Below are 23,856 nucleotides of genomic sequence, written 5' to 3'. Positions count from 1 at the left end.
CCTGTGCCAAACATATGCATATTTAATATCCCATCAAAACAAGTTACCATCCAAACAGAAGACGCCTAATCTGCAACCCTGGGCGAGGAAATTGCACTCGATCTGCAACGTGAGGAATACTCTTTCATTAATCTGATCTAGGGCTTCAGGAAGAATCTACATCACGCCTGAGGACATGACCTCCACGTGTTCGTTACGATGACAACCAGCCATAAAGAGCCATTCCTGTTCAGGTCTCATACAGTCCTGTTACTATAAAAAAAAGTTTTAGATAAAAACGATATTTTGTCCCAGAAATTATTGCGATAAATGATATTGTTGGCAATGTTAGACCACTAATTTGGCACTAATAAAAGAATAACATAGTATTGTAACAAATGAATTAACCCTTTTAAAGACAATAAACTTTCCATTCCTGTTTACGCACCTAATTTTGGAACCTAAAAAGTAGTTTATAGTAGGTTCTTCAGTGTGCACTATATATACATACACATTGCAAAGTGCGTAGGCAGGAGAACCGTGGGTGCACACCATGACGTGCAGCCCCGGTCTGTCCCAGCTGGCACGCGTTGGACCGGCATAAAGACCCTGCCTCAGCCGTCACTCGAGAGATACATAAAAGATGATATCATGATCATTAAAATGATTGAGGTCATGTCCATTTATTGAACGATTGAACATATTGAACGTCTCAAACATAAACTTTGAATGGTTTTCTAGCCTGTTCTAATCTTAAAACGCTGAGGAAACTTCAGACTGAACTGTGTAAAGTTCTAAAGTTAGCCAATTCTGCTGCTGTTTTTGTGTGGATTCTCCTTGTAGATGATCTGGCCTCCAAAGCGAACATCATCATCGACCCTGCGGAGATCCAGGCCGCCTCTATGGATGATCTGGACGAGGATGAGGAGAGTGGAGCGGCCCAGGTGAAACTTTTGTGGCGTTGGTTGGCTGATGCAAATTTGTTGAATATGTCATTTACCTGTGTGCCAAATATATATATATATATATAGCTGTGAAAAAAATAAGAAAACACTTAAAAATGATGAGTTTCTTTGATTTTACCAAATTCTAAAACCTCTGGAACCTAATCAAGAGGAAGATGGATGATCACAAGCCATCAAACCACCAAACTGAACTGCTGGAATTTTTGCACCAGGAGTAAAGCAGCATAAAGTTATCCAAAAGCAGTGCGTAAGACTGGTGGAGGAGAAAATAACAACATGCATGAAAACTATGATTAAAAAACAGGGTTATTCCACCACATATTGATTTCTAAACTCCTAAAACTTGTTTTTTATTTGCATTATTTGAGGTCTGAAAGCTCTGCGTCTTTTCTGTTATTTCAGCCATTTCTCATTTTCTGTAAATAAATGCTCTAAATGACAATATGTTTATTTGTAATTTGGGAGAAATGTTGTCTGTAGTTTATAGAATAAAACAACAATGTTCATTTTACTCAAACATAAACCTGTATATATCATAGACTGTGTATAACTGGACAGAGCATCGTCTCTTAAAAGTGAAGCCACCACAGGTCGGGCGCCCCCTGCTGTTCGGCTGCAGAAAGCTGTGTAACTCCACCCATCCCCATAGGTTTCAATGGCAAAACAGACAACTTTCAATCACGTTTTTTTCTAATATACTGTAATTGTACCTCCATTATTTAAATGCAGCAGCTTTAGTGTAACCACTGCTTATATTGTTAAATTTTTATATCCTCACAGTATTCGGTTTTTAAAACGTTATTCAGCTCTATTCAAAAAAGGTGTGGTTATTGTAAAAGGGCTGCTTATGGGCGGGACCAATAACAGACAGTCAGCTCCGCTCCGCCCCGCTCTGCAGCCTGTGACCTCGAGGCAGCCCTCAGGGGCGGGGTTATGTAAATGAGTAGGCTGCTATCCACAGTCTTTCTCCCTCCTCTGGTCTCTACTGCGCAGAATCAGGTGGCAGGATCGCCAACATGGTGGAAGATTTTGGCTTCATTTTCATTGAATGAATGGGAACGGAGACACGGCGTCCATCTTTTTTACAGTCTCTGGTATATATTAATATGGCTATATTTGGTGTGTTTTTTTTTTTTAGAGGCCGTCTGGAGCAGCAGCGATGGGCGGTGCCTTGGCTCGGCCAAGCTGGCTGAGTTCTCCCACGCTGGGCAGAGCCAATCGTTTCCTCAGCACGGCCGCCGTCAGCCTCATGACCCCACGACGACCCCTGGCCCCGCCCGAGAAAGTCAAAGTGCGCACTCTACCTGTGGAACAGAGGACCGAGGAGGACAGTGAGTATCCAGATAAATCTCTCCATCCAGATTCAGATCAGAATCAGATCCAGAGTGAATCTGATTGTGATTGGATGTAGAGAAGTATAAACATATTCCATTCCGACTCCCTATTGGTTTATACTGTGACCCATCACACCTGCACATGCCCCCCCCCCCCCACACACACTCCAGCAAGAACATAGCAGACGTATGTAGCCTAGTATGAAGATGATCTGTGCAGATAAACTCCATGCAGTCCAACTAAGCTTCTTTAATATATTTACTTTATTTATATTGTTCTGTATGTAAAATACGTTCATTTTTAATAAGTAGATATGCAGCTGAAACAATATTTATCAACAATAACATTTTAATTTTTTAACATTATAGTCATTATGGCTTTTCGAAAAATGTGTTTTGGGGGTAGTGCTCTATAGGACTCTGTGGGCGTGGCATAAGCTTTTGTTCTTAATGGCCTTATTTTTTCTCCTTAAATTACTTTTACTTTTATACTATAAGTAGTTTTGAATCCAGTACTTTTTTTTAACACTTTTACTTAAAGAGTAAAAAGCTTGAGTTGATACTTTTTCAATTTCTACAGCAGTATTTTAAACCCTAGTATCTATACTTCTACCTACAGAGTAATGAATTTCAATACATTACTTTACACTTTTACATTGTGAAATTGATAAACTTTGCCGTGGGTTTAGGATTTGTAATGTTTTGTACTGAAGCCAATCAATTTTTGCTGTTATGATAAGTAGCACAGCAAGATAAGAAAGGCTTAATGTCTCCAGCCCCTCTAGTGCACCACAAAGCCCTCTCCAGCTCCAGCAAGCTGCAATTTCCAGCCCTAGAATGGAAGTCAGTGGGAAACCAATTAGCTAGGCTAGGAGTGGCGAGAGAAAGAGGCGGGAAAAAAAAATCACCTGCTTGAAGAAAAAGATGCCACGTTCTGAGACCTTGCCGGGGGATAAAATGTTCTGTTTTTTTCCCCAAAAAAACTTCCTACATCTTTCTCTCTTTCTCTCTCTCTCTCTGTACTCCCTCTCCCCTCTCTTCCCCTCTGACTCCAGTCGAGGGAAGCCATGGTAACGATGGGCTGTTGCTGGGGCGACCATTGGAAGAGCCCGACCAGCCAATCACGGAGAAGTCCCTGCTGGAGATCCTGGACGGGATTGTGATGATGTACAACCTGAGCGTTCATCAACAGCTGGGCAAGGTGAGATACCCTCCAGAGCCCCCCCCCCCCCCCTGAGAGATAGACAGAGAGAGAAAGAGAGGAGGGGGGGGGGTAGAGAGACAGGCTGAGAACAATGAGAAAAATTAAATAGTGAAAGAGAGGTGGTGAGAAGGAGGGATAAGGGAAAGAGTGCGTGAGTGAGTGAAGGAGAAAAGAGAGAGAAGTCAGGAAGGAAAGGAGGAGGGAGAGAGAGAGAGAGTGGAAGAAAAGAGTGAGTGAGGTAGAAAAGAGAGAGAAAAGTGAGACAGAGGGGAAAGGGGAGAGGAGGGATAGAGAGATATGCCGAGAACAATGAGAAAGAGAAAAAAATGAAAGAGAAGGGAGGGAGGGAGAGATGTGTGTGAGAGAGAGAGAGAGTGAAAGAGAGCAAGCATGAAAGAAAAGAGTGAGTGAGGGAAAAAAAGAGAGAGAGAAGAGTGAAACAGGAGACGGAAGAGAAAGAGAGGTATGAAGGAGGGGTAGAGGAAAGTGTGAGTGAGGGAGAAAAGAGATAGAAGAGTAAGACAGAGGGGAGAGAGAGAGAGAGAGACATGGGTGAGAGAGAGAGAGAGAGAGAGAGAGTGTGAGAAAAAGAGGGAGGGAGAAGAAAAGGGAGGGGGAGACACGAGAGAGCGAGACGGAGCAAATAGAAGAAAAGAGAATGTGAGGGAGAAAAGAGAAAGAGAAGGGGAGAGTGGGGGATAGAGAGATGGGCCAAGAACAATGAGAAAGAGAAAAGAGTAAAAGAGAGGTGAGAGGGAGGGATAGAGGAAAGAGTGAGGGAGGGAGAAAAAAGAGAGAGAGAGAAAAGGGATCGAAGAGTAAGACTGGGGAGAGAGAGGCAGAGAGAGAGAGAGAGAAAAAGTTAGAGACTACTTTTTTCAAGAATGGAAAAAAGAGAGAGGGAGAAGAGTAAAGGGATAGAGAGATAGACTGAGAATAATAAGTGACTGAGAAAGAGAATAGTGACTGAGAATAAAAAAAGAGTGAATAAGAGGTGAGAGAGAAAGGACAAATGAGAGAGAGAGAGAGAGAGATCTCAGAACAAGGGCCGAGGCTAATAACGTGTCAGGGGGAAGAACATGGCAGGAGCAGAGTTTTTTACCTGGAGCTCTGGGTGTCTGGATGGGAGTTACGCCTGTGAGAGAAAGAGGAGTAGAGATGATGTGTTTTTATTTACCCTACCAGGCATGAGGTTGGACACACCCAGTGGAATTTACTTTATTTTTTTCATTTTAGAGAAGTTTTTGTATAAAAAATGGTCTGCAAGTGCAAACAGACAGGCATTCGGGCTGGATGCAGCTGCTTCAGTCTGGTCATATTTTAGGTTAATTGTCTTGTTTTTACACCCATTATCCTTTTTTTTTTATTTAGATCCACTCAGCATACATGAGCACTCTGTAGTTCTGTATCTGTTTCTCTCTATACTTCATTATTTTTATCCTTCTTTTCACCATTATGTTCTTTAAAAATGCACAAGAAACGTATTAAAAACCACTGTTTAGTGCAGGTAAATCTCCGGGCGCTGCCATCACTGTACTGATAATGTCATAGATACATATATACATAGACTCCACATAGCCACATGTTTCATGCCTACTATGGAGACAAAGCTTTAAAAATGACTTTGCAACCTTTTACAGACTAATAGATCTTCAATTCAGGGCATAATGTGTTGATCTTTTATCTGCTTTATGTTGTCAGAAAAATTCTATTTAAGTGACTTATTGACTCTAAAGGTTCTGATTCTAATCAGTTCTGGCTGTGGTTAGTATTGAAATTGAGGCTAGATTGAGGGATAGATTGGTTTTTAGGGCTAGAAGGTGTTCAATACACCTATAATAATAAAACTCCACCAATTTTTCCCGATTTCCGAGTTTCACACTGTTTGATTTGTTACAAACAGGCTGAAATACTTTGTATTATGCTCTTTAACAAAGACAGACATATGGTATGGCATATTAATAATTTGATATATGTTATATATATATATATAAAGTCTGATTTTGACCAGGCAAGACCTGCTGAATTGGAAGTTCCTTATTAGTGTCTCTAGGTGATGCGCCTTATACAGTATAAAGTTAATATTTTGGAATGGGGCCAAGTTAAAGTCTATAAGTATAATATTTGTTTGCGCTATTTTGGACTAGTGTGAAAATCTGATGCTGTTTTATGTCATATTTATGCAGAAATATAGAAAACAAATTCTAAAGGGTTCACAAACTTTTAAGCCCCACTGTATTACTCCTTAAGAAAGACCCATGAACACCACTGTAGACATTAACAGATAAGTGCAGTGATTTAAAAAAAGTCCCTGTTAATAGTTAATGTTAGGTTTTATGAGCTCCTCAGCCCAGCGGACCCTTCCTTCTCAGTCCTGACTCGGCCCACCAGCTCTCTAATTCAATCTATCAGAGTGAATCTCCTCCTGAAGCCTCCTCTACATCTCTACTACTGACCTTAGCGGGAGACGTTACGCCACACACACACACACACACACACACAAACACACATATACACACACGTGACCGGCCAATCCTGTTACACAAACGAGCGCGGATAATGTTCGGACTGTGAAACATCTTTTATGTGGTCTTCTTTCATCTGAGAGGCCATAAGAGATGCACTCACACTCAGTGAAGGTGGATATAATTTGTACTCTGTGAGAAGTGCTTTGCTCGGCAGAGCCGTATACCATCCACTCTGTCTTCCCCCCGCCGCGGCGTCCTCCGGCTCCAGCAGGGGCATTATTTCACTGAGCGACGCCTGGAAAAAAAGCTGCTTTTGTCTCGTCTCTGTGCGTTTCGTTATTCTAGCTTGCAGACTCAGCATATTTCTGCATCTCACAATGTTCTGCAATAGTGATCGACCGATATGGTTGTTTTTTTTTCCGCTGGAGCGAGGTCAATTGTGCTCTCTCTGGCAAGCTGCATGAGCTGGGTTCGAACCTGTGACCTCCCGCTCATAGTGGCAGCTAGGGGTGGGCGATATGGCTCTAAAATAATATCACGATATTTCAGGGTATTTTTGCGATAACGTTATACTTGGCGATATAGGAAAACTAAAATAATTCATTAATTTCAGGAATATAATATAGTATAACAGTATAATCATAAAGTGGCAAAATAAATAATATAGAATAAAATAATATAATGCAGCAAATAATATTGCAGAATATTTAGTGCATGCATATAAACTGCAAACTAAAACAATTATAAAATAAGTACACCTAAAGCTTCACAGTAAATAATATACTACTTTTAAGACAGAACAGCTCTATTATCACGATATGGATTTTTAATATTATGATATTTCTGTGTCACAATATATTGTATACGATATAATATTGCCCACCCCTAGTGGCAGCTCTTCAGACCGCTAGACCACCTCTGTGCACTGTCTAAATATCGGCCTCTTGCGCTTATGTTTCGGCCAATGCCGATTATCTAAAAAATTACAAAAATTGGCCGACATAACGGTCAATCACTATTCTGCAAGATCCGAAATAAGTCAAAATCAGATTTGTCATTTTCTCATTGTTTCTTGCATGTCATCAGTATCAGTGTCAGTTTCATCATTTAGATTTTTTCTGCATTTTAGATTAATACTAAAATCATCCAAACCATGAAGAAAAACATATGGAATTATTTTATAAAACAAAAACATGCTATGAAAAATATGTTTTATTTTTTAGCACCTCTTTTGCCCTCTTAATATTAAAGTTTGAGAGCATCAGTTGTAAAGTAGTGAAGAGGTAGAGTTGGTATACCGTAAATAGTGAATATTTGAGTGATGTTCTAATTTATGTAATGAGAAACAAGAACTACTCAACTAAGTAAAGAAAAATAATACTTTGAAAACTGAAGGTCTTTGAAAGTTTTATCAAGTGCAGTCACTGCAAAGACAATCAAAAACGTTATATTTCAAGTGCAAATGATAAAATCAGTGCAGTGTTTTCCCGCAAAATATTACAGCACTTCATTCTTGCGGATTTCATTTTCCAGCAGGATTTGGCACATTGCCCACCCTGCCAAAAGTACCAGTTAATCTTATTTTAATAACATTCCAATTTTCTGAGACACAGATTTTTGGGTTTTCATTGGCTGTAAGCCATAATCATCAACATTTTGAACTGAATTACTAGAATAATGTAACTTTTCAATGGTATTCTATTTTTTGAGATGCACGCACTAATATATTCATTTATTAATATGCTTACAATTACAGACAAACCGTAAAAACCTTGGACATGTTTGAGATTGATGCTTAAGCTCAGCCAGGATATCGCTAACCATGCTAATAAAACAGGTTTGCACTAAAAAAAAGTGTGAATATGAAGAAAATAGCCCTGATTTTTCCATCTCTTTGTTAACAATCATAAATATATAAGCTCCTGCATCTCCGTTGTGTGTTTCCCACTCCATTGAAAAAAGTCTGCACACAGACCTGCACTGTAGTTAAGTCTCTGTTCCTAATTAAATGGCATTGAGTTATGCAGTATGCACAGCTCGCTGAGCAGTTTCCTGGGCTTACTGAGGCACTTAATCGCGCTAAAGCCGGTGTCACGACCAGCAGCTGAATAGGGCCCTGTCTTTTGACATTCACACCACACACAATCATTAAGCTTGCAGTTCTTTAAGTAGGCTAAATGCTAACCGAGCGCTATTGAATGCTTTATGAAAGTCTGTACTGCTGTTCAGTGTCTCGAACAGCAGCTCCTTCACTCTATGAATCACTTTTCTTAAGAAACAGACAAAAGCGAGTTCCATAAGTATATGAGTCACGTTTTACAGCTCTGGCCTCATAAGTTTCCACTACAGTGTTACACACAGTCAGGACCCATTTACGCCCAATCCGAATTATGCATTAAAAATACGCATACCAAGTTTTGAAAACAAAAACATGATGGTTAAATACAATACTATGAAAATTCAAAGGTTAAAGACGTTGGTTGTTTGCTTGCAGTCGAGTCAGTGCGTGATTATACACACTACAGGTGGTGATCAGGCTTTTATACATATCAGACTTATTATAAAGTATCCACTAAAATTAAGTTAAACAGCTCTGGAAAAAAATCCACTTCTGATTTCAGTTTCTGAATCAGTTTCTCTGATTTTGCTATTTATAGGTTTATATTTGAGTAAAATGAACATTTATTCTATAAACTACAGACAACATTTCTCCCGAATTCCAAATAAAATTATTCTCATTAAAAGCATTTATTTGCAGAAAATGAGAAATGGCTGAAAAAACAAAAAAGACGCAGAGCTTTCAGACCTTAAATAATACAAAGAAAAAAAGTTCATATTTAAGTTTTAAGAGTTCAGCAATCAATATTTGGTGGAATAACCCCTGGTTTTTAAATACAGTTTTCATGCATCTTGGCATCATGTTCTCCTCCACCAGTCTTACACACTGCTTTTGGATAACTTTATGCTGCTTTACTCCTGGTGCAAAAATTCAAGCAGTTCAGTTTGGTTTGATGGCTTGTGATCATCCATCTTCCTCTTGATTATATTCCAGAGGTTTTCAATTTGATAAAATCATAAGAAACTTATGTTTTTGTAAGTGGTCTCTTACTTTTTTCCAAAGCTATATATATATATATATATATATATATTTTTTTTTTTTTTTTATGAATAGTCTTTTAACTTAAACATCATTTTTTTTTTAGCAAATTCTTTACTGATCACCACCTTTTAATTTTCCTTGACCATGAAAATCCTCTATAATCAGACTTTTTTTAAACGGGCATCAACTGAATCATCTAATCTATAAAAGCTAATTTAATATCTCTCTCTTCCTCGTATTAATCCTTGAAGTTTTCATACATATTTCATCCAGTCTCTGCTAAAGTTTCTGGGCGAGATATGAATGTGTAATTGAGGAACATTTGGAGATACGGCTCAGTTTGGTTCTGCAGTATTGGACTGGGCGGAGTTATAAGTTATGATTTCAGAGTTTAACCACAAATAAGCTTTCTGATCGGCTTTATGTCGTCTTTCATTCTCGTTTATCATCTTTCTGCTCTGCAGTAAATCACAGTTTCTGATTTTGGGTTGGTGTAGATTTGGGTATGATGTGCTCCGCGACCTTTTCACTCCCTCTTGAAGATTTGGTCAGCAGAGCGGAGTTTCAGTTGTCAGCAGCAGGTATTGAGGGCTCTGCTGTGATAATTGGCCCTTTCCTCCTCCTGTAGAATTGCTGGCTATTTTTTCACGGTGCCGAGGACTCCTGCCGTGTAGCCGGTGATGACTTGATGGTCTTACAAAGCTCAGGATCATGAGGGCTGGAGAGCAGTTTTCAGTACGTAGGCTGGGTTTAAGGACTTAAAGGACTTAAGGATTTTGTGGAGTGCAGAGAGTTAATATTTAAGAATATTAATTTATCAACAATATTTATTGGTCAAACTGTATTTCTGTCTTCTTATTTAGCAACTCTTGACATTTTTTGTCTTTTTTTTTTTTTCAGAATGTTAATATGCATGTCAGCGGACTATCTTTATAAATTGTTTTTTAATTCTTTTTGATGGAACCTGAAGATACGTACATTTTATTGTACTGTTTCTGCCATTGAAGAAGAAAACAAGAAAACAGTCGTTGTTTGGTGTGAATAAGATATTTGATACTTTATTTTTTCTATGTCAGATTTCTGCGTTCAATGGCTTGCAAAAGTATTCATACCCCTTTATACCAAAATCTGTCACCTTACAACCACAAATATAAATGTGTTTTATTCAAGATTGTAAGTGATAGACCAACAAAAAGTATCACATAATTATGAAGTGGAATTAAAATGCTATGTTTTTTTCTATAAAAAAAAAAAAAAAAAACTGTTCAATCCATCATCCAAAAATGGAAAAATGATCTACAACCGTTTCTACAAACCTACTCAAACTAGCAGATTACGGAGTACACTGGTCAGAGAAGCAGAAAAGAGGCCAATGATCACTCTGGAGGAGCTTCAGAGATCCACAGCTCAAGTGGATCAGGAGAATATGTCAAAAACACACTCCAATCTCCACTGTGAAGCGTGGTGGTGGCAGCATCACCCAATCTATTTAGTAAGCGAAAATAAGATCAACCAGCCAAAGATGGATTGTTAGATTGTTAGAAGTTTTTTATAACAGCAGTTTGATTGCAAAAAAAAAGGTCTTTCACATGATTACAACCCCTGTTAAAGGATTAATGTCCATGTGTGTTTTTCTCTGTTTGTTTTACACAGATGGTGGTTGTGTCAGATGATGTGCACGAGTATGCCGTGGCCCTGAAAGACACTGAAGAGAAGATAGCCCGGTGTCCGGGAAGAGTAAGTCCATGTGACACTTAATTTTAAGAAAATATAACTGCAACAAAACAAATATTAAAACTGTATGTAGTATAAACATATTATGGTTACACTTTCTATGAATTTCTTTAAAAATCTTTATTAGACACTATAACCACATTCATAACATATTATAATGCATTCACAACACAATTATAAACATGGCTATAAATCTTTATAAAATGCATAACCCATTATAGCCTTGTTTATTAAGCTTTATGACCTGCGATCATAATACATTATAAACTGTGCTTATAATATATATGTTAAAATATAACATCTCTATCATTAATAGTCTAGTCCTACATAGAAAGTCTGTCACTTTACTTAGAGCACACAAAGACCTGTTATAATACATCATAATTGACTATAATTAGCACTATATTCAAGTCAAGCATAATTTATGAGTGGTTAAAATATTTGTATAGGATTATTGAGGGTGTGTTTAGAAGTTGGAAGCTTTTTTAGTCATAATACAGTCTGTAAGCTGGGACTGAGATTCTTGGTATTGATGTATAACATGTTATAAACACAGCTATTAATGCATTATAATCACAGTTCATAATGCATAATAAACATGGCTATAATGATTATACATTAAAAAAATATATGTATAGCCATGTTTATAATGCCTTATGAATGCATTATAATGTGTTATGAGTATGTTTATAGAGTCTTATAGAAATGACATTCAAAGTAAGTGTTACCCAAATTCTACTTTCAGTAGAGACAGTAGATATCTGTAAAAATGCAGAGTTGGCTTTTGGCTAGTTAAATTATTTATAGTACTATAATATTTTTTAAAGCTTTAAAACGTATTGGGGCTGCTTGTTTCCTTTTTTTTACTGTATATAACTTTACTTTATATAACACCTGACTTTTATATATATATATATATATATATATATATATATATATATATATATATATATATATATATATATATATTTTTTTTTTTTTTTTAAATTTAAATTGTGTTTTCTGACTTAGTTTCTCTGCTCTGTTTTCACAGAGACCAGATATTTTAGAGGAACTCCAGAAGAGCCAGAAAGTGTTCGCTGAGAAGCTGAACCACCTGAGCCGCAGGCTGGCCTGGATCAATGCCACCATTTACTCCAAGGTACTGCGCTCCACACCACACACACCACCTACATTACAACCAGGCCAAAATACTGCTGTAATAATGATCTCATTTATATAGATCCTTAACAACAACAGACTCCCTTTACATGAGACTCTGGCTGCTCAAAAAAGCAGCCGCAGTAACAGGCTCCTTTCGCTGCGACATAAAACTGAGAGGTTCAGAAGGTCGTTCATTCCTACTGCCATAAGGCTGTACAACACCTCTTGTTGACGTGTGTACTCTGTGGTTGTGTGTTTTTTTTTTTTTTTTTGTATAGTTGTTGCTGCTGGACAAATGAATTTCCCCTGTGGGGATTAATAAAGTATCTATCTATCTATCTATCTATCTATCTATCTATCCATCTATCCATCTATCCATCTATCCATCTATCCATCTATCCATCTATCCATCTATCCATCTATCCATCTATCCATCTATCTATCTATCTATCTATCTATCCATCTATCTATCCATCTATCTATCCATCTATCTATCCATCTATCTATCCATCTATCTATCCATCTATCTATCCATCTATCCATCTATCTATCTATCTATCTATCTATCTATCTATCTATCTATCTATCTATCCATCCATCCATCCATCCATCCATCTATCTATCTAGATCCTGTTACAAAGGGCACTGTTTTGCAGGTTTACATTGGAATTATTTGCTGTTCTTGCAGAGAACTATAAAACCTTTGCTTTGGTACAGTTGACAATATAATTTGTGCAATTAAAATTAATTTAATTAAATCCCATAACAGTGCTTTTGGCTATATTATTATTATTAGAGGAGTATAAAGAAAATATTCACAAAGTATATAAAAAAAAACATCCAATCACAAATACAGAATATTAATCTAAAGCTTAACTTCCTATAGTATCCTATGCTCCCTGTACTTTTCAAAACTACGCTAAACTTCCTATGCTACTGTATACTACCTTACACTTTCTTATACTCAAAAACTAAGTATATATTACTATAATCTCTGTATTACCCTGTACTACCCTATACTCCCTATATTACAATATAAAACCCTATACTACCAAAAACTCTCTAAATAACCCTGTACCCCTATACCACCCTGTACAACCCTAAACCATGCTATACTACCCTATACGACCCAATACAACCCTTTTCTAGCCTATACTACCCTATATGGCCCTATACAACCCTAAACGACCCTATTCTACCCTATATGACCCTATATGGCCCTATACAACCCTATACGACCCTATTCTACCCCATACTACCCAATACTAACCTATTCTTCCCTCTTCTACCCTGTACATCCATATTCTACACAACACATCCATATTCTACCCTACACCACGCTTTATTACCCTATACGACCCTATACTATCCCATATGACCTAACACGACCCTTTTCTAGCCTAAACTACCCTATATGGCCCTATACAACTCTATACGACCCAATACTACCCTATATGACCCTGTACTACCCTATACAACCCTATTCTACCCCATACTACCCAATACTAACCTATTCTTCCCTCTTCTAACCTATACATCCATATTCTACCCAACACTACCAAATACTACCCTATACATTCATATTTTACCATATACTACTGTATACTACCCTATATGACCCTATACTACTCTATACGACCCAATACGACCCTTTTCTAGCCTAAACTACCCTATATGGCCCTATACAACACTATACGACCCAATACTACCCTATACGACCCTATTCTACTCTATACAACCCTATTCTACCATATACTACCCTATACAACCCTATTCTACCCAATACTAACCTATTCTTCCCTCTTCTACCCTATACATCCATATTCTACCCAACACTACCAAATACTACCCTATACATTCATATTTTACCATATACTACTGTATACTACCCTATATGACCCTATACTACTCTATACGACCCAATACGACCCTTTTCTAGCCTAAACTACCCTATATGGCCCTATACAACACTATACGACCCAATACTACCCTATACGACCCTATTCTACTCTATACAACCCTATTCTACCATATACTACCCTATACAACCCTATTCTACCCAATACTAACCTATTCTTCCCTCTTCTACCCTATACATCCATATTCTACCCAACACTACCAAATACTACCCTATACATTCAAATTTTACCATATACTACTGTATACTACTCTATACGACCCTACATTACCCTATACTACTCTATACTACTCTATTTTACCTTAAACTACCCTATACAAATCTATACTATCCTATCCTACCCTATATGACACTAAACTATTCTATACTACCCTATTTAGTTAAATCTCTCTATACTGTTTTTTATGTTGGTACTAATCATGGCAGCCTACGTCTTCTAAAGTTTATTCACATTAATTTGCAAGAATGTTTTAATAGAAACTGAAAAAAACTGTGTTTGTGTTTGTGTGTGTGTGTGTGTGTGCACAGGAGAAGATGTTGGACGTGTACTGGCTGCTGCGTGTTTGTATTCGCACCATCGAGCACGCCGATAACACGGGCTCCCTGTTCGCCTTCAACCCCGAGTTCTACCTCAACGTGGCCATGAACAGCTACAGCGCCCTGAAGAACTACTTCAGCCCCTCCAACAGCATGGAGGAGCTCCCAGGTGATCACTCAATAAACGTTCGCCACGCTCCATTACTGCAGCCCCGCAACCCGCTCACACTCGCATTAGCGACAGGGGTTAACGTCCAGAAAGTGCTAACGTGGCTGAACGGAGAAGTTAGCTTGATATGATTTGCATAATGCTAACTGACGCCCCATAAATTTCAGTTCTGATTAGCGCCGTTAGCAGTTTTGGGTGCAGGATGGGTTTAAGCCGGTTTAAAGACTGATGAGGATTTGGTGAGGATTTAGCAGCTGATAGTAGTGAATTATCCGTTAGTAAAGATTCACAGCGCTGGATTAGAAAGTCTTCAGCCTTCAAGATGATAAATTTACAGGAGATGAAAAAAAAATAATAATTAAAAACTGTCCTAATTTTAACAGAAATCAATGTAATGTTTTGTTCCAAATAGCGTAAATGTGTATTTCTATTGGTCGATTCATCTAGAAATTTGCTAAAATTCAATTGGATTGTAGAGTTTAAAATACTCTGATTATGCTTGGTATTAAATGTGATTAATTTAGATTAATAAATCATAGCGCATGTGATTAAGTCACCTGACAGCACTACCAAAAAACTAAAACACTGAAATGTGAAGAAAAAAATACAAAAATACCTTTTTGTTGTAAATAGAAGCAAAAAAAACAAACATTGGTAACACTTTCTATGAATGTCATCTCTATAAGACTCTATAAACATGTTAATAACACATTATAATATGCATTCATAAGGCATTATAAACATGGCTATAGATATTTATAAAAATGTATAATTCATCATAGCCAATGTTTATTATGCATTATGAACTGTGATTATAATGCATTAATAGCTGTGCTTATAACATGTTATACATCAATACCAAGAAACTCAGTCCCAGCTTGCAGACTGTATTATGACTAAAAAAAGCTTCCAACTTCTAAACACACCCTCAATAATCCTATAAATATATTTATTCTTGTCAAGAATATAATATTAATTATAATCAATTATAATGTATTATAACAGGTCTTTGTGCGCTCTAAGCAAAGTGCCAGACTTGCATTGTGGGACTAGATTATTAACGATGGATATATACTATTTTAACATATAAATTTTAAGCACAGCTGCTATATAATATATTATGATCACAAGTCATAATGCTTAATAAACATGGCTATAATGGGTTATGCATTTTTATAAATATTTATAGCCATGTTTATAATTCCTTATAAATGCATTATAATATGTCATGAATGTGGTTATACAGTCTAATAGAGATGACATTCATAGAAAGTGTTACTAAAACATCATATATCCTCAGAAACACAATTTTACACATTTTTAAATCATTAATATAAAATTTTGAACTGTATTATATATAAACCTGTGATTGGTTACATCTGTTTTCTTGTTAATCTGGGTTGTTGTGTTTATCTCTCAGGCTATGAGGAAACACTCACTCAGCTTGCTGCTATTCTCGCTAAGCACTTTGCAGACCCGCGCATCGTAGGCACAGGTAAACCCACCCCACAGGACACACACAGCAGGGTACACAGCTTACAGGACGTGTTTCAGGACATAGATTACAGTATACACATTACAGGAGGAGCTAGAGTACCTACAATACAGTGAACACAATAACTGCTGCACATACTGTACTTTCCAGTGCATAAACAATAGAATAAATTACAGGACATACACTTGAACTACAGGATAGTAAACATTTTATAAGATAAACTACAGGACATACATTACAGTATAAACTACAGGAAATACACATTGACTACAGCGTAGTACACCATTCATAGGAAAAACTACAGGACACATTACAGTACTGACATTATAGGATATATTACAGAACACACATTACAGGATGAACTACAAGACATAAATTACAGTACACACATTAAAGGATGAAATAGAGTACCTACATTACAGTGAACACATTTTAGGAGAAACTACAGGACATAAATTACAGTACATTTATCATTTATTATACGATGAACACATTAACTACAGGACAGTACACACTTTATAGAATAAACTACAGGACATAAATAACAGTACCTTCATTATACGATGAACATATCAACATATTAATTACAGGACAGTACACACTTTATAGAATAAACTACAGGACATAAATAACAGTACATTAATTATACAATGAACATATTAACATATTAATTACAGGACAATACACACTATAGAATAAACTACAGGACATAAATAACAGTACATTCATTATACAATGAACATATTAACATATTAATTACAGGACAATACACACTATAGAATAAACTACAGGACATAAATAACAGTACATTCATTATACAATGAACATATTAACATATTAATTACAGGACAGTACACACTTTATAGAATAAACTACAGGACATAAATAACAGTACATTCATTATACAATGAACATATTAACATATTAATTACAGGACAGTACACACTTTATAGAATAAACTACAGGACAGTACACACTATAGAATAAACTACAGGACATAAATAACAGTACATTCATTATACAATGAACATATTAACATATTAATTACAGGACAGTACACACTTTATAGAATAAACTACAGGACAGTACACACTCTAGAATAAACTACAGGACATAAATTACAGTACATTAATTATACGATGAACATATTAACATATTAATTACAGGACAGTACACACTTTATAGAATAAACTACAGGACATAAATTACAGTACATTAATTATACGATGAACATATTAACATATTAATTACAGGACAGTACACACTTTAGAATAAACTACAGGACATAAATTACAGTACATTAATTATACGATGAACATATTAACATTAATTTCAGGACAGTACATATTTTATAGGATAAACTACAGGACAGTACACACTTTATAGAATAAACTACGGGACATAAATTACAGTACAAGGTTTATAGATTAAACTGTATTATCCACATTGCAGGACATGTAAGGAATTTTTGTTGAATATAAAGAGAGTTGCACTTACTAGAAAAGTAAGTGTATGTGTGTGTGTGTGTGTGTGTGTGTGTGTGTTTGTGTGTGTGTGTGTGTGTGTGTGTGTGTGTGTGTGTGTGTGTGTGTGTGTGTGTGTGTGTGTGTGTGTGTGTGTGTGTGTGTGTGTGTGTGTTATTGCACGTGGGCTCAGTCCTGGCAGACGTGCGTATTTCTAACCTTGACTGAGTTCAGTTCATTACATTGTCTTAGTCCAGACTCTCATGTAATAAAAGCAGAGCGATTATGATTCATGAGACAAATATTAAATTAGAGACCTGGGCTGCATTCTCCCACTGCCATAAGCTTCCACTCACACTCAGCTTAATGTATGAGCTCTCTCTCTCTCTTTCTCTCTTTATCTCTGTCTTTCTCTCTCTTTTATTCTCTCTCTGGCAGTCCATATTATTTAGTTTCTAAACTGAAAACAGAAGCATTTCTGAGTGGAGAAGAATATGGATAAAATATAGTGTTTAATGGTAGCAGTGTGCTGAAACAACCATCCCTGCTGAGCCTAATATATTCATTCTAAAAACTGGGGTGTATTGTACAGCCTCTAAAATAGGATCCGGCTCAGTTTTACAGAACGCGAGCGGCTGGTGGAGCAATGGGGACTTCAGAAGAGGAAACTCAGAGCTCAGTAGCTCATTCACTCGTAGTAAAACCAAAGAAACGAAGGAGTGACGCAAGCTCTGAAGCCAAAAATGAATGTGATCGAGGATTAGTAGCGGATTGGTGTTTCAACGGGTTGAGAGCTCCCTGACCGTGCTTTCTCTCTCTGACTGAACATAACCTGGATTCAGATTCATCTGCTCTGAAAGGAGACCGCATCACACCCACCCAGTTTAAAATGATTCTTCCGTATGCTCGGTGCAATTAGCCATTCTCACCAGAGAGGGCCCTAATCGCCCGAATTTCAAAACTTACAGACATCATCTATAATTCTCTCTCTCTTTTTCTGTCTTTTTGTCTCTTTAATTCTCTTTCCTTCTCTGTCTCATTAATTCTCTTTCTCTCTTTGTCTTTCTCTCTCTTTAATGCTCTTTCTGTCTCTTTCATTTTCTTACTGTTCTCTTGAATTTTCTCTCTCTCTGTCTTTCACTCTCTCTTTCATTCTGTCTCACTCTTTTTCTGTCTCTCTTATTTGCTCTTTCTCTTATTTGTCAATTTCCCCCTCTTACTCTGTCTCTCTCTCTTTTTTCCAAGACACAGTGAGATGGAATGATGCACTGTGTTGTAGTGCGAGGTAGAGTGAAGATGGAGGGATTCAGGCCGAGGCAGAATGAGGCAGGGTGAGGTAGAGAAAGGTAGAATGAGGCAGGGCTGGGTAAGGTAGAGCGATGTGGGGCGAGACGGAACGAGGTGGAACCAGGTAGAGTGAGGTAGAGCAAGGAAAAGAAATGTAGAGCGAGGTAGAGTGAGGCAGGGTGAGGGAGACTGAGGTACAGTGAGGTAGAGAGAAGTAGTAATTTATGGAATCATTACGTTCCACATTGATTTTGGGATCTAACTATACATATACATATACATACATATACATATATTTAGCTTGCTTCTCACTCTCCCTTTTCTGTTCTCCTTCCATATCTCTTCCTCTTTCTGTCTCTCCCTCTCTTCTCCTATCTATCTCTCCTAATGCCCTATCTATTTTCATTACCTGCAGCGAAGAGTGCGCAAAGAATCTGCTCCAAAAATGTGCGAGCAATCTGTTAGGGAGGTATTTTAATGGGAATTCTTTAAAGCTATTATAGCCGGCGGGTCCTGCGGCCAATTCGTCACCCATATTAATTTACCGTATAAAGGTATAATTAAAAGTTGTGCCGTGGCTCTGTTTCCGGCAGCGTGCGAGTGCCGGCGCGGCTCGCGTCCTCTCTGACGCTGTGAGGGGGTTCGACCCTGTGCTCTGAATCGTAATTCTTCTGGATGGTGACAGGAATCCGCTGCGCGATAGCGGTGTTGTTTAATTTTGGGCCGCGATAAGCCGTGCTGTTATTATAATACTAATAACACTTTCACAAATGTTGATACCGATTGTGATCTTTGGACCAAAACATCCGGCAAGACGTCCCGCGGCTGCGTGATCAGATATGATCGTTAATAGATTAGCTGTTAGATACCATCTAGCTTCTGTATCCATAGTCTTATCCTAATGACCTGCAGGACTATAGTGGCTGCAGCAGTGGCAGCACCAGTGGCAGTACCTGCGGCAGTATCCGCCAAGACGTCCTGCGGCTGCATGATCAGATACGATCGTTAATAGATTAGCTTTTAGATACCGTCTGCCTTTCACACTCGCTTCTGTATCCATAGTCTTCTCATAATGACATGCAGGGATATAGTGGAGGCAGCAGTGGCAGTACCAGTGGCAGTACCTGTGGCAGCGTCTGCCAAAATGTCCCGCGGCTGCATGTGACCAGATATAGTCATTAATATATTAGCTGTTAGATACCGTCTGCCTTTCAGACTAGCTTCTTTACCCATAGTCGTATCCTAACGACAGCAGTGGCAGTATTTGCGGCAGCACCTGTGGCAGCACCGGTGATGGCAGCACCGGTGATGGCAGCACAGGTGATGGCAGCACTGGCAGCACCAGTGGCAACTGTGACAGTATCTGCGGCAGCACCAGTGGCAGAACCTACGGCAGCAGCTGTGACAGTGCCTGCGGCAGCCCCAGTGGCAGCAGCAGTGACAGTAACTGTAGCAACACTGGTGGCAGCATCAGTGACAGTACCTGCGGCTGCACCTGTGGCAGCAGCAGTGGCGGCAGCACTGGCAGCAACAGAGAGAAGAGCACCTGCGGCAGCACCGGTGGGAGCAGCAGTCACAGTACCTCCTGCAGAACTGGAGGCAGCAGCAACCGCAGCAGCATCAGCATTACCAGTGCCAGCACTGGTGGCAGCAGCAGTGACAGTACCTGCAGCAGCACCTGTGCAGCAGCAGCAGAGATACTTCCTGCGGCAGCACCAATGGCAGCACCGGTGGCAGCAGCAGTGACGCTACTTGCGGCAGAGCCAGTAGCAGCAGCATTGACAGTACCTGCGAAAGCACCGGTAGCAGCAGCATTGACGGTACCTGCGGCAGCACTGACATCACCGGCGGCAGTACCTGTGGCAGCACCGGTGGCAGTAGCACGGTGGCAGCAGCAGTGGCAGTACTTGCGGCAGTGCCAGTAGCAGCAGCATTGACAGTACCTGCGAAAGCACCGGTAGCAGCAGCAGTGACGGTACCTGCTGTAGCACATCACCAGCAGCAGTACTTTTTGGCAGCACCGGTGGCAGTACTTGCAGCATTACCGGTGGCAGCAGCAATGGCATTATCTGTGGTAGCACTGGTGGTGGCAACAGTGGTAGCAGCATGGAAGTTACCTGCGGCAGCAGCGGTGGCAGCAGCAGTGTTATTGATGCAGTGTGGTGTAGTGTCTCTTGTTCCAGCTTAAGGCCCTGATCCCTTGTTTTCTCAATTAAGGCTGTGATGAGCTTTCGAAGTGATCTCACAGATCATTGATCTCAAATAAACTGAGGCACACACACACACACACACACACACACACACACACTCTCCCACACATTTAATCTTAACACCAGAAAATGAGATGTTTGCCTCATCCGAACATCCCCAACATTGTCCCGAGTCTAACAGAGTCTTCTCCTCGTTTCTTCTTCTTCTTTATTCCAGACATCAAAGACTCGCTAATGCAGGCCCTGGCCAGCTACGTGTGTTACCCACAATCCCTCAGAGCAGTGGAGAGGATCCCAGAGGATCAGTGAGTACCCACAATCCCCGCAGAGCACTACAGCACACCTGTGGCACAGTCTGCAAAAGGTTTTAAACTCAAACTCATGGTTTGGTAAAAAAAAAAATATATATAGAGATTTTTTTATTTTTAGCTAAAAAATGCATCCATCTGGGAATTCTAAACTGCGTAAAATGGGAATTTTCATTTAATTTACTAGTTACCAGTAGTGTAACAGTGTTTTACAGAAGAAGGAAAGAAAATTCTGATAGAATTAAGCCAATTTAGAGTCTTCCTATTGGTCTGTTCATCATGAAATTTGGCAGAATACCTGCCAGATTCAAATGATGTTAAAATGATTTTAAAAAGCTGCAAAAATATCAGCTTTAAGGAAAAAACTAAAATCCATAATAAAAGTATCCTAAAATGACCAGCATGGTTCTGGTGGGGTCTTAAAAAGTCTTAAAATGTCTGAAATGCGAAACCTTACATTTTTACAGTCTTTAAAGGGGTTAAAAACTGACATTTCTAAGCTCTTGCATTTAAATTGGGCAAGTCTTAAATGCTTACTTTTTACTTTTTACACTAATTCGGGCAAGGTACAGCAAGGCAGAGTGAGCCAGGGAAAAAGAGGCAGAATGAGGTAGAGAGAGGGCAAGTTAGAGTAAGATACTGAGGAGATGAGATGTGGCAGAGTGAGGCAGAGTGAGGTAGGGCAAGGTGGGGTGATGTGGAGCAAGGCAGATTCCAAAAATCCTTTAAAAGACTTAAAAATAGTTTAGTAAATTTACTTTGACTTTTTTGTTCATTCTGGAGAAGCGCAGTCTAATGGGTAGTTAGTTCTGTGTTTCTGGGGGCTATCAGTGTTGGTACGTGGTTATTAAACTACAAATCCCATGAAAACTGCAGGCAGAAAACTACAGGCCCTATACCAGGAGATCATTTCTCAGTATGAATTATTGATGTACTGATGTAGCTGCATGTTTTGTTTTTTTAAAGGTATTAAAAGTTTCTCCCGCTCTCACAACACAGATTGATGTAGTCCTACCTTATTCACCTTATTGATCTGCTGATTAATCAGTATTTTATTGTTTTAATCTTTGATATCTCTTGAATAACACTGTTTGTGATCTTGGCGACTTCTTTAGGCGTGTGGCCATGATGAGGAACCTGCTAGCTCCTTATGAACAGAGGCCATGGGCTCAGACCAACTGGATCCTGGTCCGTCTGTGGAGGGTGAGCGCCTCTGTGTGCTGTCTTTATATTAGGATAAATATGGTCATCTTACAGACACATACACACAACGCAAAGTAGTGCAGAATGAATTGTGAATTAGATCAAAGACGATTTTATTTTAATCAAATAAAAATCTGAAAAGTATGATGTGTAAAAGTATTCAGGCCCCTTTACTCTAAAATCAGTTTCTCTGATTTTGCTATTTATAGGTTTATGTTTCAGTAAAATGAACATTGTTGTTTTATTCTATAAACTACAGACAACATTTCTCCCAAATTCCAAATAAAAATATTCTCATTTAGAGCATTTATTTGCAGAAAATGAAAAATGTCTGAAATAATAAAAAACTCAGATAGTGTAAAGAAAACAAGTTCATATTCATAAAGTTTTCAGAAATCAATATTTGGTGGAATAACCCTTTTTTTTAATCACAGTTTTTTTAATGCATCTTGGCATCATGTTCTCCTCCACCAGTCTTACACACTGCTTTTGGATAACTTTATGCTGCTTTACTCCTGGAGCAAAAATTCAAGCGGTTCAATTTGGTGGTTTGATGGCTTGTGATCATCCATCTTCCTCTTGATTATATTCCAGAGGTTTTCAATTTGGTAAAATCAAAGAAACCCATAATTTTATTTTTTACAGAGATTTTATATTATATCTCAGGCTAGCTGCTAGTGACGCTTTTAAACTGGAATATTGTAATGTGCTAAAATACTGACTTTAACTAAGAGATTTAATGTAAAAAATAAACATTATCTAGCTGTACTTTGGGTCACAGAGCTGTTCAGAGGGAGGTTTTAATGACATATGCATCCTATGAGTAACTTCACATTTGGAGAACACACTAGTGTGAACTTTTGAACCTTCGTTGAGCACTTGTGGAGTGTATTCTGTGCCGCATTTCTGACAAGAAAAGATAAAAATGTGTGCAATCCTGTTAAATGAATTATTGGTGGATCTTTCTTCACAGGGCTGTGGCTTCGGCTACAGATACACACGCCTGCCCCACCTGCTGAAAACCAAACCTGAAGACGCCAACCTGCCCAGCCTGCAGAGTGAGTCCTCCTACTTTCATTAATTGCACATTGCACCAGTAAGAGCTGTAAGAGTGTGAAGGTTCAATTAGCAGGGTAAGAGCACAGTTCTGCTCTAAATATAAATATTACAATGCACACAACATTATAGGTGACATACCAGAGTTCAAAAGAGGACAAATTGTTGGTGCACGTCTTGCTGGAGCATCTGTGACCAAGACAGCAAGTCTTTGTGATGCATCAAGAGCCACGGTATCCAGGGTAATGTCAGCACACCACCAAGAAGGACCAACCACATCCAA

General features: G+C 38.5%; 1 protein-coding gene across 1 annotated transcript in view; it reads left to right on the top strand.

Annotated features, from left to right (window-relative positions):
- Positions 1–23,856, top strand: part of LOC103030667 (E3 ubiquitin-protein ligase RNF123) — a 587,096-nt gene that overhangs the window by 23,870 nt on the left and 539,370 nt on the right. The window contains exons 22-31 of the mRNA XM_049471875.1: positions 823–923; positions 2,083–2,275; positions 3,334–3,479; positions 10,704–10,787; positions 11,818–11,925; positions 14,374–14,551; positions 15,972–16,046; positions 21,224–21,311; positions 22,430–22,517; positions 23,491–23,575. Of these exons, the coding sequence (XP_049327832.1) occupies positions 823–923; positions 2,083–2,275; positions 3,334–3,479; positions 10,704–10,787; positions 11,818–11,925; positions 14,374–14,551; positions 15,972–16,046; positions 21,224–21,311; positions 22,430–22,517; positions 23,491–23,575 (1,146 nt within the window). The remainder of the gene's footprint in view (positions 1–822; positions 924–2,082; positions 2,276–3,333; positions 3,480–10,703; positions 10,788–11,817; positions 11,926–14,373; positions 14,552–15,971; positions 16,047–21,223; positions 21,312–22,429; positions 22,518–23,490; positions 23,576–23,856) is intronic.

This window comes from Astyanax mexicanus, chromosome 24 (genome assembly GCF_023375975.1).
Source record: "Astyanax mexicanus isolate ESR-SI-001 chromosome 24, AstMex3_surface, whole genome shotgun sequence".
Lineage (NCBI taxonomy): Eukaryota > Metazoa > Chordata > Actinopteri > Characiformes > Acestrorhamphidae > Astyanax > Astyanax mexicanus.
Note: the sequence above shows the minus strand (reverse complement) of the source record. Positions and strands in the feature narration are given on the sequence as shown.